This window comes from Schistocerca nitens, chromosome 4, assembly GCF_023898315.1.
Source record: "Schistocerca nitens isolate TAMUIC-IGC-003100 chromosome 4, iqSchNite1.1, whole genome shotgun sequence".
Classification (NCBI taxonomy): Eukaryota; Metazoa; Arthropoda; class Insecta; order Orthoptera; family Acrididae; genus Schistocerca; species Schistocerca nitens.
This window is the reverse complement of record NC_064617.1, coordinates 736,404,536-736,421,196: the sequence shown is the minus strand read 5'-3', so window position 1 is coordinate 736,421,196 and position 16,661 is coordinate 736,404,536. Positions and strand designations below refer to the sequence as shown.

At 39.1% G+C, this 16,661-nt stretch overlaps 1 protein-coding gene across 1 annotated transcript in view; it reads right to left on the bottom strand.

The window, feature by feature from the left end:
• Positions 1-947: 947 nt before the first annotated feature.
• The window catches only part of LOC126252943 (26S proteasome non-ATPase regulatory subunit 6-like), a 138,613-nt gene continuing 122,899 nt past the window's right edge, over positions 948-16,661 (bottom strand). Inside the window, exon 7 of the mRNA XM_049953952.1 lies at positions 948-1,496. Within this exon, the coding sequence (XP_049809909.1) occupies positions 1,322-1,496 (175 nt within the window). The 3' untranslated portion in view covers positions 948-1,321. The remainder of the gene's footprint in view (positions 1,497-16,661) is intronic.

Genomic DNA, 16,661 nt, shown 5'->3' with positions numbered 1-16,661 from the left:
ATTTTCCTTATTCTGAAATTCCTGTCAACACTTTGATGTATATTTCAACTTGTTCCTCCAATCTCTTTTAATCACATAATTAAAACAATAGTTTTCCATACACACAAATTTTGAATGGTGTTGGAAATATTCATCACACACTGTTTTTCTCTCATTCGTATTGCTTCTGCTTTTCCTCCTTCAATATACCCCTTCTCTCCCCCGTGTCTCGCTGACATCTGTACTGCTCCATGTGTCAGCAGATTACTATTCAGTTGTTTGGCTGATACTTAAAATTATGACATTCTTTAGTGATGAATGTGTATTACTCCCATACAACCCCCCCCCCCCCCCCCTCTTCTTCTGACACCATCACCTCGCTTCTCTTTTCTGCCCCTACTTATTTCTTCTCCATATACTTCTCAGAGAAAGTACTTGTACTTCTATCGAGCTGTATTTCAAGTTATAATCCAACAACACAGTCAAAACCTTATCCTTCATTTTAGCCACTGAAACTGCTTCAGAGTATTAGATAATTTTACACAAAAAGGGATAAATAAGATAAAGAATGGCCCAGTATGAATAATGTGACTTCAAATATTTTGAATACAATATATTATACTGGTGAAGGAAAAAAAACTTAAATTATGTCTGAAATAAATATTAAATGAGATAGTTGTACACTATGCTAAACATTAGAATGAAACTATTTATTCAAACGTGTTTTAAAAATTATTACAATAATGGAAATTAAAAGATAAAAGCACTAAAAATAAGAAAATCAACCAGTTACATGAGCTGACCAGAGTATGATGTATTTCTGTATCACACACACACACACACACACACACACAGAGAGAGAGAGAGAGAGAGAGAGAGAGAGAGAGAGAGAGAGAGAGAGAGAGAGAACCATACAGAAATCAAAAAGCACACACTCATGGCCATGTGGGGGGGGGGGGGGGGGGGGGTGTTGCGCACTCACATGAGTATGCACCATTGAATGTGAGGGAATGTACTTAAAATAGGAAAAGAATGGTAGGGTAGAACATGACATCTCTATGCTGTTACATGTGCCTATGTGCCATCATTAATCATCCTCTGGTGAATGGTTGGCTCCTCTCATTTTTGTTCATTGTAACAACTATTGTTTTCCAAGGTAAAAAATGGGAGTATAACTGATAGTAGCTAATAGAGGTAGACATTGAACAATATGTTTGCATAAAAATTCACATTCATTACGAATCACAGAAATTGTGTGAAGGAGGGTAACTGCACAATATTTGGCAATGGATGAGTCAGACAATCTATATTCACTTGCAGCAGTGTAGAATAAATTGCAGAATCATATGTTAATCACTCGAGAGAGCTTCTGAACACGGTTTAGTAATGTGTCCCCTTGTCTAATTATTTCTTGGTATTGCCAGTTCTTTGCATCAGGATGATCAGTCACAACAATGTTGCTAACTTTATCAATTTTACCATCAACTCTTCTGTCAGATATGAATCTTGATAGTTCTCTGTAAAACAACAGAAAGCTATCAGTTTCATGAAAAATAAAACATGTTTAGAGCTGGATAGTATGCCTGTAAAAGAAACACATCTGGGTCACACACACCAAGCAGAAAACATGTTTGTTAGCAAAAGATATATACAGCCTGATAATACTACTCATTTGCAAATGAGGAATATGAATGACAGGTGATAATTCAGAAAATTGAATAAACTGTGCTTATTCTAAATCCCAAGATGGTCAAAGGGCACTGTCCATAACACCCCAAACATTCTCAAGCAAGCGAGCATGATAATTACATGCATCTAATTAATTCATAAAGTCTGTAATTAATTATTTAGATATCAGATGATGCAATTTTGTCTATTCTTCTCAAGTTTAATTTGAAGTTTAATTACAATTTTTGAAACATGGAAGTTTATGCATTTCTACATGTTTCTACATACTAGTGCTGTTCTCTTTATCCACATTACATATACCTTCAAGTTGACTAATCACTTTCAAGGATAAACTAGCCCAAATGGAATTATGGTTCCATGTACGTGGTCTGGTCAAAAAATTCCAGAACATTCTTAATTCAGCACCAACGGTGTGTTGGAGCAAAATGCAGTTGGCACGCCTGCACACGCCTTTCTTTAATGTGTAACTGCCAAAAGTTTCATTGTTGTATGTCTGTTAGTTATTGCTCAGTGCCATACTGAGTAGAACATTGTGTTGTACAGTTTGCGAATTTTGGGATGGCAGGGTTAGGGGAGCAATGCATCTGCATTACATTTTGTTTGAAACTCAAGAAAACCTTTACATAACACACCAAATGGTGCAGGAAGCCTATGGTGATGAATGCTTAAGCTGTACTTGGTGTTATGAATGGTTCACATGGTTTAAAAATAGCTGGACAGAAGTTAAAGATGGACCCTCGTTCAGAAAGCCCTATGACATCTAAGAGAACACTCAAGTCAGGAATGTCAATGAAATTGTGTGTGTCAATCAAAGACTGACTGTCCAAGAGACTGCAGAAGAAATGTAACATTTCAGTTGGATCATGTCATGAAATCCTTACACCGTATCTTGGAATTCATTGCGTTGCTGCCAAGTTTGTCCACGCCTCGCAAGTCAAGACCATGAAGACCTACGCCTTCAATCTGTGAAGAGCTTTTGGACTGTGCAAACAGGAATGAGATGTTCCTCAAGAGAATCATAACTGGTGATGAGACTTGAGTCTGTGGTTATGATGTTGAGACCAAGGTTCAATCTTCACAATGGGTTGGGGAGGGTTCTCCAAGACACAAAAAAGCTCATCAGGGCAAGTCAAATATCAAAGCCATACTAGTAGTTTTCTTTGACTTTGAAGGATTAGTTCATCATGAATTGGTGCCACAGGGGCAAACTGTTAATCAAAGGTACTATCAGGGTGTGTTGCAATGACTGCAAGAAAATATGAGAAGGAAATGACCTGAAATGTGGTGAGACAGTTCATGGCTCTTGCATCATGATAACACACCCCCACATTCATCCCTGTTCACTGTGTCACAACAGCAAAAGGAACCTGTGACCACAGGAGGTACTCTATTTTAGTTATTTTATGTTTACCGTTAGATATACGTTTAATTTTCTGTCAAAAGAAACCCAAAAACATGTTCTGAAATGGTGTTTGTTTTCTCCACTAGACAGTGCCGCAAGTTCCTCCAAAAATTTGTAACACAACACACACACAAATGTCATACTAACAAATGTAAATCCACCTGATGATGGAGGTTTAAACCATTGAAACGCATCGTGTAGATAAATAAACAGTGACTGGCAACAGTAAACTTGTTGTTTCATCTAAAGACCTCATACATCTTATATTTTTACACTTATGCTCACGTTATAATAACCAAGACAATAATATCCATTACTAAGTAAATATTGTATTAACTAATTAAACTATGTAAATAACTTGTGGTAATCATAACAACTCACCGTTTAGTTAAGGTGCAGAGTCTTTGATAGACATATAGAGAAGACTGAAAAGTCTACTAGCTTCCAGACAAATACTTCTTCAGAGTTATAAAATACACACACACACACACACACACACACACACACACACACACACACGTACCTGTATGGTTACATTGTCCTGCTTGGCTACATAGTACCACTACTGCAGCTTGACTGTTGTGAGGGACTGTGTCAGTGGAATGGACAAGAGGAGAAAGGATGTGAGGAGTTGGAGGGAGAATTGGGGAAGGTGGCTGACAGCTGGCAGGAAGAGGTAACAGATGCATGGGGTATGAAAGTAACATCAATGAGCTTGCTCTAGACACACAAGGGGAGAATTCTGCTCCATACACAGTGATGTGGAGAAGCAGATTAAGCTAGGGAGCTAGATCAGAGGAATATGGAGACTGATAAGAGGATGGTATGAGTGCAGGATGACTGGAGTTAGGGTCTTGAGGCAGGGGTCGAGATGGGAGTGGACCATGGGGCTATATGACATCATAGCCAGGAGAACTACAGGACTGACCTTAACTAATAGAAGCTCACCAGGGGAAGGGAGAAAGAGGGATCTATAAGGCACTTTTTGTCAATCAGCCACTGACATTGAACATGTGCTCAGAAGTGTGTTCTGTCACTGGATGATGAACTCTGCTCTTGGCTACAGTTTTCAATGATCATTCATTCTGTTAGACAGACTGAAGTAAAATATTTATCAAGGAAGATCATCAAACTGCTATACGTGCCTGAGAAGTTATTTAATTTTGTTTTGACTATCAATTTCAGAATTTTGTACGCCATCTTCAGGTCCCATATGCACTTCATGTACACATTCAGATGTATCGATACTGGCATACTGAAGCCTTCAGTGTCTGGATATTGTGAATTTGTTTTTCGAGACTTGACGAGTTTTTGAAGGAAGCACTCAAATAATAGATTCCTTATATCCAACTACAAATAAAAAATGACAATCAATAAACAAACCTATAGCAAACAGAATACCAACATGAAAAAAAATGAAATAAAGAAAGAAAGAAATCACTGTATAGTTATGCACCAACCTAATACTTAGATTGGGTTACAGTGAAATACCACTTTGGAATGATAAGAAGTATTGTGTGTGACATGTTCCTCGTCTTGAGACATAAAAATATGTAGTCAAAGCCTTAGTGAAGGAAACGGTTTAGTTGCACAAGTCCAGGATAATATTGGTTGATTATGGAGGTGGGTTAGTGCTCCCTTGCAACTGGTTCATGGGGATGGTGAAAAGGATTAAGGATTTGTCTGGATATGGCACAAGAAATCTGTTTGTTGTCTAAGTTTTGGGATTAAAGCCTGTCTGTGAAGCAGTAAGACAGTTGTGTAAGGCATAAGGCGATGGTTTTGAGTCAGTAGGGTGTTGAGAGAGGTAGCGTTCAATAGCCAGACTAACTATGTTCCTTCTGTTTGTCCATGATAGGAAGGTTCTTCATAACTGCCAGTGATGGAGAACATGGAAGCAAGGTGAGGAAATGGAAGGAAGATGGATGATATTCACTTGGCTACAGATGCTGCCAACAATAGTTATCAAACACTGTTTCAACAGAATTGCAGCATGCATTATTTGACAACATATATAACCCTTTCTTAGATTACTACAGTGTTGTCTTGTCATTTTGATTTTTAGATTTCAGTAACTTACTAGATTGGATGAAAAGGCTATTCCTTTTCTGTCAAGGATTTCACGTTTCGCCATCAGGACCATAAGAGAGAAGGAGAACTGACATACACAGCAGGAATCAAAAAGTTATGCAGAAAATTTTAGTTTGCTATGACAAAGAAAAAACAGAAAAAGGGACTTCATCACGCTATTGAACAGGCTCAATTAAGATCTGTTATATACACAGGCAAAAGCCTGTCCAGTTTTATGAGGCTGATGAGATTTTCCCAATCAGCCACTGCTAGTGAATTCTCTTTATTACTTCTGTAATCTTTTGTGCAAAGCACACAGTACAGTGCATGGATAGTTTCATTAAATCTTTACTTTTGAAAGATATGTTTACTGTGGTTCAGCTACATGAGATATGCTTTTTTCTTTTTCTCTTACACACATAAGAGCAGACCTGGTGCAGTACTGTGTGATATTGACAAGTTCAATAAACGATTTACTCGTGCACTATTGAAGCGTTTTACCATGTGAAAATGATAGTGCCTAGCTAGTGCAGGCTTTTACCAGTTTTACAAGAGAGGATTGACTGGAAGTAGAGGTGCACTTCTTTGACCACAGTTTTAAATTCAATGGGTCTTGTATGGCAGCATGTTAGTAATAAGTGAACTGTGATGCTAAAGTGTGCTGATGTTATGCACTGTCATACCTGTTTTGTCATCAAAGTTAAACTCATTATGGAAGCTACAAGTCAAGATGTCTTACTTGGATGAAACCTGGATAGACAATAAGATGACACTTGACAAACACTTTCAAGCAGATAGCATAATGCGTGTTACAATGTGGGGAAGCAACACAGAGGATGATCAAAGCTCATATTATGTCAAAGAATGGGTTTGTTAGGGAAGGACAGCTCCAATTCTGGTAATGTCAACCAAGAGCAATTATTATGGCCAGGTGGACTAATGAAATTCTGGGAAGTGATGCTTCTGAATACCCCATCTGCATCTATTATAGTTATGTGTAACATGTCACATCACAGTAGGCAGGTTGACAAAGTGGCATAGGGCCTCATATTCCCATTTTAAGAGTGCTTACAAGCCAATAAATAAATAAATAATCTGTGATAATAAAATGAAAAAAAATGAACTGTTTAATTAAAGCCAACAAAGCATCTGAGAAGGTGTGTGTACTGTCAACAGACATGGTGCCAGCAAGAAGTACAAAATATCCCCCTTACTGCCCTACAATCCCAACTTGAATGTGATGGAACTGGCATGGGCCTAATTTATTATTTCAGAAAGCACAGTAACATTTGACACGACTAATGACTTCAGTTGCTTGCTAATGCTGCTTTTCTCTCAATTGCATCCTTTGATGGGTCACTAATTTAGTTGTAACGAATAAATTGAAATCAGTTTTTTATTGAATTCCAGAAAGCACTCATTGGTAATTTGTGGGTCAACTATTCAGATGTCCGCCCCCGGTATCTGAGTGGTCAGTGTGACAGAATGTCAATCCTAAGGGCCGGGTTTGATTCCTGGCTGGGTTGGAAATTTTCTCCACTCAGGGACTGGGTGTTGTGCTGTCCTAATCATTTCATCCCCATCGATGTGTAAGTCACCGAAGTGGCATCAAATAGAAAGATTTGCACCCGGCAAACAGTCTACGTGACGGGAGGCCCTAGTCACACAAAATTTACATTTTTACTATTTAGATTGAACCTGCCAGAGTGGTGATACATCCCACTCCAGTGGAGTCGTGTGTATCCCTACTTCTTCTAGCTTCTGAATGATATGTGCATCTGAAAACCATAGAACAAGATACCATAAGTAAAATCACAGACATTGTGCAGTGTTGTGATTTTCATTTGCACATGATGAGTCAATATCAAGACATGTGTATCTTCAACATGGGATGGTGACCATAGCAACTTTGCAAGAGAAAATACCTTCACGGATTCAGAAATAGAAGTTACAGAGTTCTCTGGCCTGCCTGAAAGATTCACAGAATACTTAGGATTACATACACAACCAGTCACATTAATGTGACCACTTTCTACTTTCAATGTCGTCTGCAGCTGGTGGCAATAGCAGTGCAGAGTAAGTACATGACAGTGGTGAATGATGTGTAATTGTTGAGTAACTGACCACCCAGATGAACCAAGGGGCTACCACAATATCTCCTCCTCAATGACGGTCCAGTGAACATTGCTGTATATGAGCCTTCGCAGCAGACGCCTGGTTCATGCACCCATGCTGACTGCTGTTCATCCATGCCAAACATTGGAATTTTCACCCCAATACCACAACTGCATGTCCACTGAGTGGCGACAGATGGCCATCTCAGATGACAGATAGCCATTGCCGTGTACAGTGTGAAATGTCTGACAGCAAACACCCTGTAGCAATCATCAGAAGTAGCATTATGGTCTGGGGAATGTTTTTGTGGCATTTCCTGGGTGATTCTGTCATTCTGGAGTGCACAATGGATCAATATAAATACACATATATTCTTGGGGACCCATGTAGTTTGTTTTTCATCAGCACATTGGCATCTACAGAAGGACAATGCAACATGTCACACAGGTCGAGTGAATGTGCATGTTGTGAGTTTATCGTACTCCCCTGGGCACCAAACTCCAAGGATTTAAACCCAATTGAGAATCTGTGGTACTACCTTGATCATGCTGTTTGTGCCATGGATCTTCAAACTAAAACCCTAGCACAGCTGGCCACAGCACTGGAGTTGCAATGGCTCCACATGAAACTTCCTGACAGATTACAACCGTGTGCCGGACCGAGACTCCAACTCGGGACCTTTGCCTTTCGCGGGCAAGTGCTCTACCAGATGAGCTACCCAAGCATGACTCACGACCTGTCCTCACAGCTTCAATTCTGCCATTACCTCATCTCCTACCTTCCAAACTTCACAGAAGCTCTTCTGCAAACCTAGCAGAACCAGCACTCCTGGAAGAAAGGATATTGTGGAGACATGGCTTAGCCACAGCCTAAGGGATGTTTCCAGAATGAGATTTTCACTATGCAGCGGAGTTTGCGCTGATATGAAACTTCCTGACAGATTAAAACTGTGTGCCAGACCGAGACTCAAACTCAGGACCTTTGCCTGTCGCGGGCAAGTGCTCTACCAGCTGAGGTACCCAAGTACGATTCACGACCTGTCCTCACAGCTTCAATTCTGCCAGTACCTTGTCTCCTACCTTCCAAACTTCACAGAAGCTCTTCTGCAAACCTAGCAGAACTAGCACTCCTGGAAGAAAGGATATTGCGGAGACATGGCTTAGCCACAGCCTGGGGGATGTTTCCAGAATGAAATTTTCACTCTGCAGCAGAGTATGCGCTGATATGAAACTTCCTGACAGATTAAAACTGTGTGCCAGACTGAGACTCGAACTCGGGACCTTTGCCTTTCAAATGGCTCTGAGCACTATGGGACTCAACTGCTGAGGTCATTAGTCCCCTAGAACTTAGAACTAGTTAAACCTAACTAACCTAAGGACATCACACACATCCATGCCCGAGGCAGGATTCGAACCTGCGACCGTAGCGGTCTCGCGGTTCCAGACTGCAGCGCCAGAACCGCGCGGCCACTTCGGCCGGCCCTTTGCCTTTCGTGGGCAAGTGCTCTACCAGCTTTTTGCACCATGTAGCTATTCTGTCTTAAGCATTTTGCAATTCGTTCTGATTTTCAGATAACTTTACTAGATGTATATTCAAACAATATAAGAGGGCTACTCACATTGTCTCCCAAACTGTTTATAAAGATTAAAGATTACGGCAGAGGGCCTATAATACTTCCTTGGAGAAATTTAAAAGTATGAAATAAACTTGAGATCCCCCACCAGTAGCACATATTACCTCATGTGAATAAGTAGCTGTGTTTCACAAAAACAATATTTTATCAATTATGCTTGTTATCCGTCAATAGACTGTTTTCTATAAGTATTTCGTACTGTTGGGACACTGCATATACATGGTGTTTCACAATTCATATTATACACTTCTAGAGATTTTTTATTTTATTTATTTATTTACACATCAAGTTCGGAAGGACCAAATTGAGGAGCAAATCTTCAAGGTCATGGAACGTGCCAGCACATGAAATTACTACATAAATGTAATAACAGATAAAAATAAAATGTTTATGAACCCAAAAAAGTCAAGACAATAGGTTTAAGTAAATATAACATAAGAATCAGCTTAATTTTTCAAGGAGCTCCTCAACAGAATAGAAGGAGTGACCCATGAGGAAACTCTTCAGTTTCGATTTGAAAGTGCATGGATTACTGCTAAGATTTTTGAATTCTTGTGGTAGCTTATTGAAAATGGGTACAGCAGTATACTGCACACATTTCTGCACAAGAGTTAAGGAAGTCCGATTCAAATGCAGGATGGATTTCTGCCGAGTATTAACTGAGTGAAAGCTGCTTATTCTTAGGAATTTGCTGATATTGTCAACAGGAAACGACAGTAAAGGATATACAGGGTGGAGAAAAACTGTGTCACAAAATTTTAACCCTGGATAGCTGATGACAGTAGAACCAAAATTACTACTGTTGAGTAGGTCGACAACACACCATTTTTAAACTACGGAAACTTGGTGCCACATGCTCAGATTGGCCGTGGGATTGCCCTGTTGTCATTCATTTGTTAACAGGCAGCACACTGGTTGTTGGTTCACACATCACACATACAAATGTCCCTCACCCCGTCACTGCCCCAACGTGATACGCACACGTGTCGAATAGGTCTTGCTGTTTGTCTCCACCTCACGTACGAGGCATTCACATGTAAGCTCACGTCATGTATGTTCACGCACATTAGGAACGATTTTCACTCAACATTTGGGCAGGCATTGTGGGTGACCATCTGATTAGGCCAGTCTGCCTGACTCCTCGACTTACTGGGGCAAATTACCTTAACTTTTTGCAAAAAACTCTACCCGGCCTGCTGGAAGATGTTCCCCTGGACATATTTCTATGCATGTGGTTGCAGCATGATGGGGCACCCACACATAACAGTCATGTTGTGATCGGATATTTAAATGAACTCTTTGATGGCCGGGTAACTGGCAGAGTTGCTCGTAGAACACGGCCCCAGTGATCATCACACCTCAAGTCACCTGACTTTTTTTCTTCAAGGTTCTAGTTCACCCATCCAGATGTGAACCATCTAGAAATGAAGAGGAAATGATGGAACACTTTCAACATGCCACCAGTCACATCAAGGCAATGCCAGGAATCCTTGAAAGAGTTCGCAAAACACTGTTTGATACTACCAAGCTTGTGTCACATCAGAGGGTCACCAGTTCGAGCACCTACTTTAAGTAAACACTATCCTGGCCACATAAAAGGCCCTTTTCAGGGATAACACAATTTATAAAAGACTTTCTGTATGCAAACTAATAGCTATTGATGGGTTTGTACCTGGTATGTCTTATCTTAAAACTACAATGGATATGTTGGGACATGTGGTGTTCAGAGCATCTGGCAACATGGTAGCCCCGCGGCCAATCAGAGCGCATGGCACCAAGTTTCCACAGTTGAAGAATTGCGCGTTGTTGACCTACACAACATTAGCTATCAAGGGTTAAAATTTCATGACACAGTTTTTCTCCACCCTGTATATATTGAGAGGCGGTCGAGAAGAGGTTCACAAACTTACACCACTTATTGCCCGAACCACGCATTTCTGAGCCAAAAATATCCTTTTAGAATGGGAAGATTTACATCAAAATATAGAACCAAACGACATGAGCAAATTTAAATAAGCAAAGTAGACTAATTTTTGTGTCAAACAATCACTTACTTCAGATACCATTCAAATAGTAAAAATGACAGCATTAAGTCTCTGAACAAGATCTTGAATGTGGTCTTTCCAAGACAGTTTACTATCTATCTCAACACATAGAAATATGAACTGCTCAGTTTCACTAATCATATGCCCATTCTGTGAAATCAAAATGTTGAGTTTCGTTGAGTTGTGTGGTAGAAACTGTAAAAACTGAGTCTTACTGAGATTTAGCATTAATTTATTTTCTACGAACCATGAACTTCTGTCATGAACTGCACTATTTGAAACCAAGCCAATGTTGCACACAATGTTCTTTACTACCAAGCTAGTGTCATCAGCTAACAGAAATATTTTTAGAGTTGCCCATGACACTAGAGGGCATATCATTTATATAAATAAAGAACAGGAGTGGCCCCAACACTGATCCCTGGGGCACTGTCCATTTGACCATACCCCATTCAAGACGCCACATCACAGATGTTCTCAACACCGTGAATAATGACCTTTTGCTGTCTGTCGATAAAGTAAGAGATGATCCAATTGTAAGCTACTTCCCGTATTCTGTAATGGTCCAACTTCTGGAGCAATATTTTGTGATCAACACTATCAAATGCCTTAGTTAAACCAAAAAATATGCCTAACATTTGAAACCTTTTGTTTAACTCACCCAGTACCTCACAGAGAAAAGAGAATATAGCATTTTCAGTTGTTAAACAACTTCCAAAGCCAAACTGTAGATTTGAATCATCCTTACATACACAGCCTTTCCAGTAACTTTAACAAACACTGATGACATAGAAATAGGTTTAAAATTGTCCACATGATCTCTTTCTCCCTTTTTATAAGGTAGCTTCACTATTGAATACTTTAATTGTTCAGGTAACTGACCATTTCTACAGGAAGAATTACAAATATGGCTAAGTACAGGGTTAGCATGTGCAGTTCAGTCCTTTAACATTCTGCTAGGTACTCCATCATATCCATGAGAGTCCTTAGTCTTCAGTGATTTAATTATTGACAAAATTTCCCCCTTGTCTTTATAACGGAGGAATATTTCAGACATCAATCTCAGAAACTCATTTCCCAAGAGAGTTATATGATTCCCTATAGAAACCAAAATTTTTATTTAATTCACCAGCAATGTTCAGAAAATGTACATATACCTGATTTATCAGTAACAGAAATATTTTACTACGAAATGACTATATATCATCAACCTTGTGCTGCTGACCAGACACTTCCTTCACAACTGACCATACGGTTTTAATTTTATCCTGTGAATTAGCTATTCTATTTGCATACCACATACTCTTTGCCTTCTTAATAACATTTTTAAGCACCTTACAGTACTGTTTGTAATGGGCTACTATAGCTTGATTCTGACTTCTAACATTTTGATACACTTTCCGCTTTGTAGTACCACTAGTCAGTCACTCAGGCTGCCTTTTGCTGCTAGTACCCCGTTTAGAATGTTCCGATGGAAAGCAACTCTCAAAGAGCACGAGAAATGTGTTAAGGAAAGCATTATATTTGTCATCTATGTTGTCGTCACTATAAACATTCTGCCACTCTGTTCCTTGATTACATTTAAAAAACTCTCTATTGCCATTGGATTAACTTTCCTATATAGTCTGTAATTGTTTGAGTACAAAAGCCTTTTAGTGTTAAAAATTGTGCATCACTGTCTGAAAGGCCATCCACCCTTTTACTAACAGAATGCCCATCTAGTAATGTAGAATGAATAAAAATATTGTCTATGGCTGTGCTACTGTTCCCCTGCACCCTAGTTGGAAAAAAACTGTATGCATCAGATCATATGAATTTAGGAGATCTACCCAGATCCTTTTTCTTGCACCATCATATACAAAATTTATATTGAAGTCACCACACATAAATAATTTCTTGTACTTCCTATAAAGTAAATCAAGAAAACTCTCTAGTTTGAGCAGAAATGCTCTGAAGCCAGAGTTAGGGGACCTATAAACAACAACAATTGTAAGTTTAGTTTCACTAAATTCAACTACTCCTGCACAACATTCAAATATCTGTTCACTCCAGTGCCGTGATACATCTATGGACTCAAATGGAATACTGTTTTTTACGTACATGTGCACTCCCCCAGTCTGTAAGGAACTCCTTGAAAAACAGCCAGCTAATCTGTATCCTGGTAAAGGAAGCCTCTGAACTGTCAATTATTTAAATGGGGCTCCAATATACCAATAATTTCAGAGTCTACATCTATAAGCAGTTCACTAACTTTATCTCTAATACCTATTATATTTTGATGAAACACGCTAATTCCTTCTCTACTCAGAAACATGACATCGTGTTGTAGAGGGGACTTAGTAGGTAAAGTTTTACATAGGAAACAATGTCCAAAAATGTCATCCACTGATGCTGCAGAACAAAAAACTTACAGGTGCCAGCACCTGTAAATGCACGTATATACAAGATGAGTCTGTTGACAATATTACAAACTTTCCAGGATGATCGAGAAGGATAAATGATTCAATTTGAGGTAAGGGTCCCTGTACTGTAAATGAACCCGACGAAAGTTATAAGCAAAAACCATTCTGATACCTCTGACAGCGGAATACATGTACTGGTACTGTTGTTGCTAAGACTGTAGTGTAGCTAATCTCCAGGGGTGAAAGTATGGACCAAAACAAGGAAAAAAGTCCAGTACGTATGGACTACAAAATGCATACCCGAGGTGCTATGAGCACTTGTAGTATAAAATATTTTTGATGAATTTGTCACAATAAATTCAGGTTCACCAAGATCACATTCACAGCTACTTCCTTCATAAGACTGTACTATTTTGTTCCTTTTTTTGTGTATCTAGTTTTAATTTTTTCTACATATGGTAATGGAAAGTCCTGACAGAATGCAAATAGTTTAGGAGTAAGGGTACCAACTCACTACATAATGAAAAGCTATGTAAACAAGATTGAAAGCTTTGGTAGCTTTCACATGAATCCTTTTTTGAGGTAGAGCACACACGTGTGTGCGCACACACGCACATGCATGCATACATGTGCACACACACACACACACACACACACACACACACACACATTGTGCTGGCTGCAGTAGTGAGACTACAGTTCTCCAGTGTGACAATGTGATTGGAGTGAGGGATTGTGTTGACTGGAGTGAGTGAGGGGAGAAGAAATGTGGGGAGTGGGCGAGGGGATTTGAGAAGGGTGGCTGACAGCTGGAAAGGAGCAAGCAATTGCACAGAATAGGACTGCTACACAGGCATATACCAGCATGGTGCAGTGCACGATGATGGTGAGATTGAGGAAATGGATTGGGAGGGGGTAGCAGAACAGAGGAAGGGGAGACTGGGGAAACACGCAGATGTGCAGGATGAATAGTTAAGATACTGGGCAGGGTGGAACTGGATGCAGGGCAGGAGCTAGAAGAGACTGAAGCCAGAAGGATTTCAAGAACAAAGAATTTATGAGCAAGTACAACTCCAATCTACGTAGTTGCCAGATTTCATGTATGAGGTAGTGGGAGTAGTAGTGTTTCACAGAGGCTAGTCCATGGTCATAAAGGATGTTGGCATGTATGAAAATGGCATAAAACAGTGAAGCATCGAGGTGATATTTGGTTGAGGATAATTAAGAACTAATGAAGGAAATAGTTGAGCTCTTTAATATGGGAGGCTACACTGTACACATTGGTTGAGAGTATTAGTCTATGAGATTGGAGGTTCCTTAGGTGGGAGCGCACGACCAGCAACAATGAGGCATCCAGGACTGTTGAATTCATGGATTCTGAGAAGCATGAAGAGTGTGGGAGTATTACTACAATTGGAGTAATGCAAAGAATCTGAAGACATTCTGGTCATAAGGTATCATGGAAGGTATACCAGTGGCAATGGTAATATTACTATTGACATAACAACTGAAGTTGAGTTACTAAACATGGTTTTCTGAAATATCACTGGTGTCAGTATTTTTGAATGTACACAGAGTGTTTCACAATTTGTATTATGCATTTATAGACGTTGTAGAGGGGACTTACTACATCAAATTTTATACAGGAACCTGTGTCCGGAAACATCATCCAACAATGCTACAGAGTGTTGAAGGAGAGGAAAATTATAAATGAAAACCATTCTGGTAACTCTGACAGTGGAAAATACATGTATTGGTACTGTTGTTGCTCTACTGCACAGGGAATTATCACCGTTGAGTGACTGTGGAAGGCAGCTGGAAGATTAAAACATAATTTCTATTTTGTGATGAATGGAAGCTTGCTCTCACTGTAGAAATGTATAAGTTATTGCAAATAAGCATCCTGTAATATTCGAATACAGCATTACTGATGTGCTGATTGATACAGTCACAACAATTAATTTCTAGACTTAACATTGCAAAGTGATATGAAATGGAATGAACACATAAAGGCAGCAGTAGCAAAGGTGAATAGTCAACTTAAGTTTACTGGGAGAAATTTAGGACAGGCTAGCTCAGCTACAAAGGAGATAGCATACAGAGTGCTAATGCGACCCATTCTCGAGTATTCCTTCAGAGTTTGGGATTCAAACCAGGTAGGATTAAAGGCAAAATTTGAGGCAATTAAGAGGCATGATGCTAGATTTGTTACTTTCAGATTCACTCAACATGTGATAGCTAAATAGATGCTTTGAGAAATCAAACAGGAATTGCTGGAGGAAAGGTGACATTTTTTTTTTTTTTTCACAGAACACTGTTGATATTTATAAAAAGGCATTTTTAGCTGACTATTGAACGATTCTACTGCTGCAAATGTACATTTTGTGTAAGGACCACAAAGACAAAACAAGAGGTATTAGGGCTTGTACAGAGGCATATAAGCAGTCATTTTTTCCTCACTCCATTTGTGAGTGGACAATGAACGAAAATGACTGGTAGTGGTGCAAAGTACCCTCCACCATGCACCATAAGGTGGCTTGGGGAGTATGTATGTAGATGCATATTTATAAATCTGTTCCACGGACTTAGATGAGAACATCCTTTCCTTAGTTATTCCCTGTTAAGTTTTCTGAGCATCTCCAAAACACTCTTACATCAACGGAGTCAGTGAAATACACCCATCACAATAAGTCTCTGAATTTCTTTGATCTCATTCCTACAACTGAATTTGCTTAAAATGGAATGCTAATCACCCAGACTATATTCATCCAGTGCTTCATAATGAGAGCACTTATCAACTTTCAAGAAACGTTAAACATAATTTCAAACCTTCTCTAAACTTTTCCTAACTTGCACGCTTAACATCAAATATTAAACACATTAACTCATTTGTTAAGCAATTAGACATTTCAAGCTCTTTTATACATGGAAGTTCAATTGTTTAAAAAAAATCCAGGTTTTACTGGCTTGTTCTAATATGCATAAAAAAGTTGCATTTACAAATACTAATATTCATACTTTGGGGCAGTATTACAAGCATCCCATTTGCAAAATTCAAACTATTTGTTGTTAAAATGATAAATGTCACTGATAATCCTATCAAGTGGGTGGTAAGACAAGAGTAACAACAACAAAATCTTTCTGAAGATTTATCAAGTGGGTGGTAAGACAAGAGTAACAACAACAAAATCTTTCTGAAGATTATATCAATCTTTGTACACTAATGAATAGCAAAAAAACCAGCCTGGATTGAGAAACACAATTAAGAACCCAGAAGAGAGTAATTTAGCCATGGAGCACAATCCAATAACAATAATAAAATATAA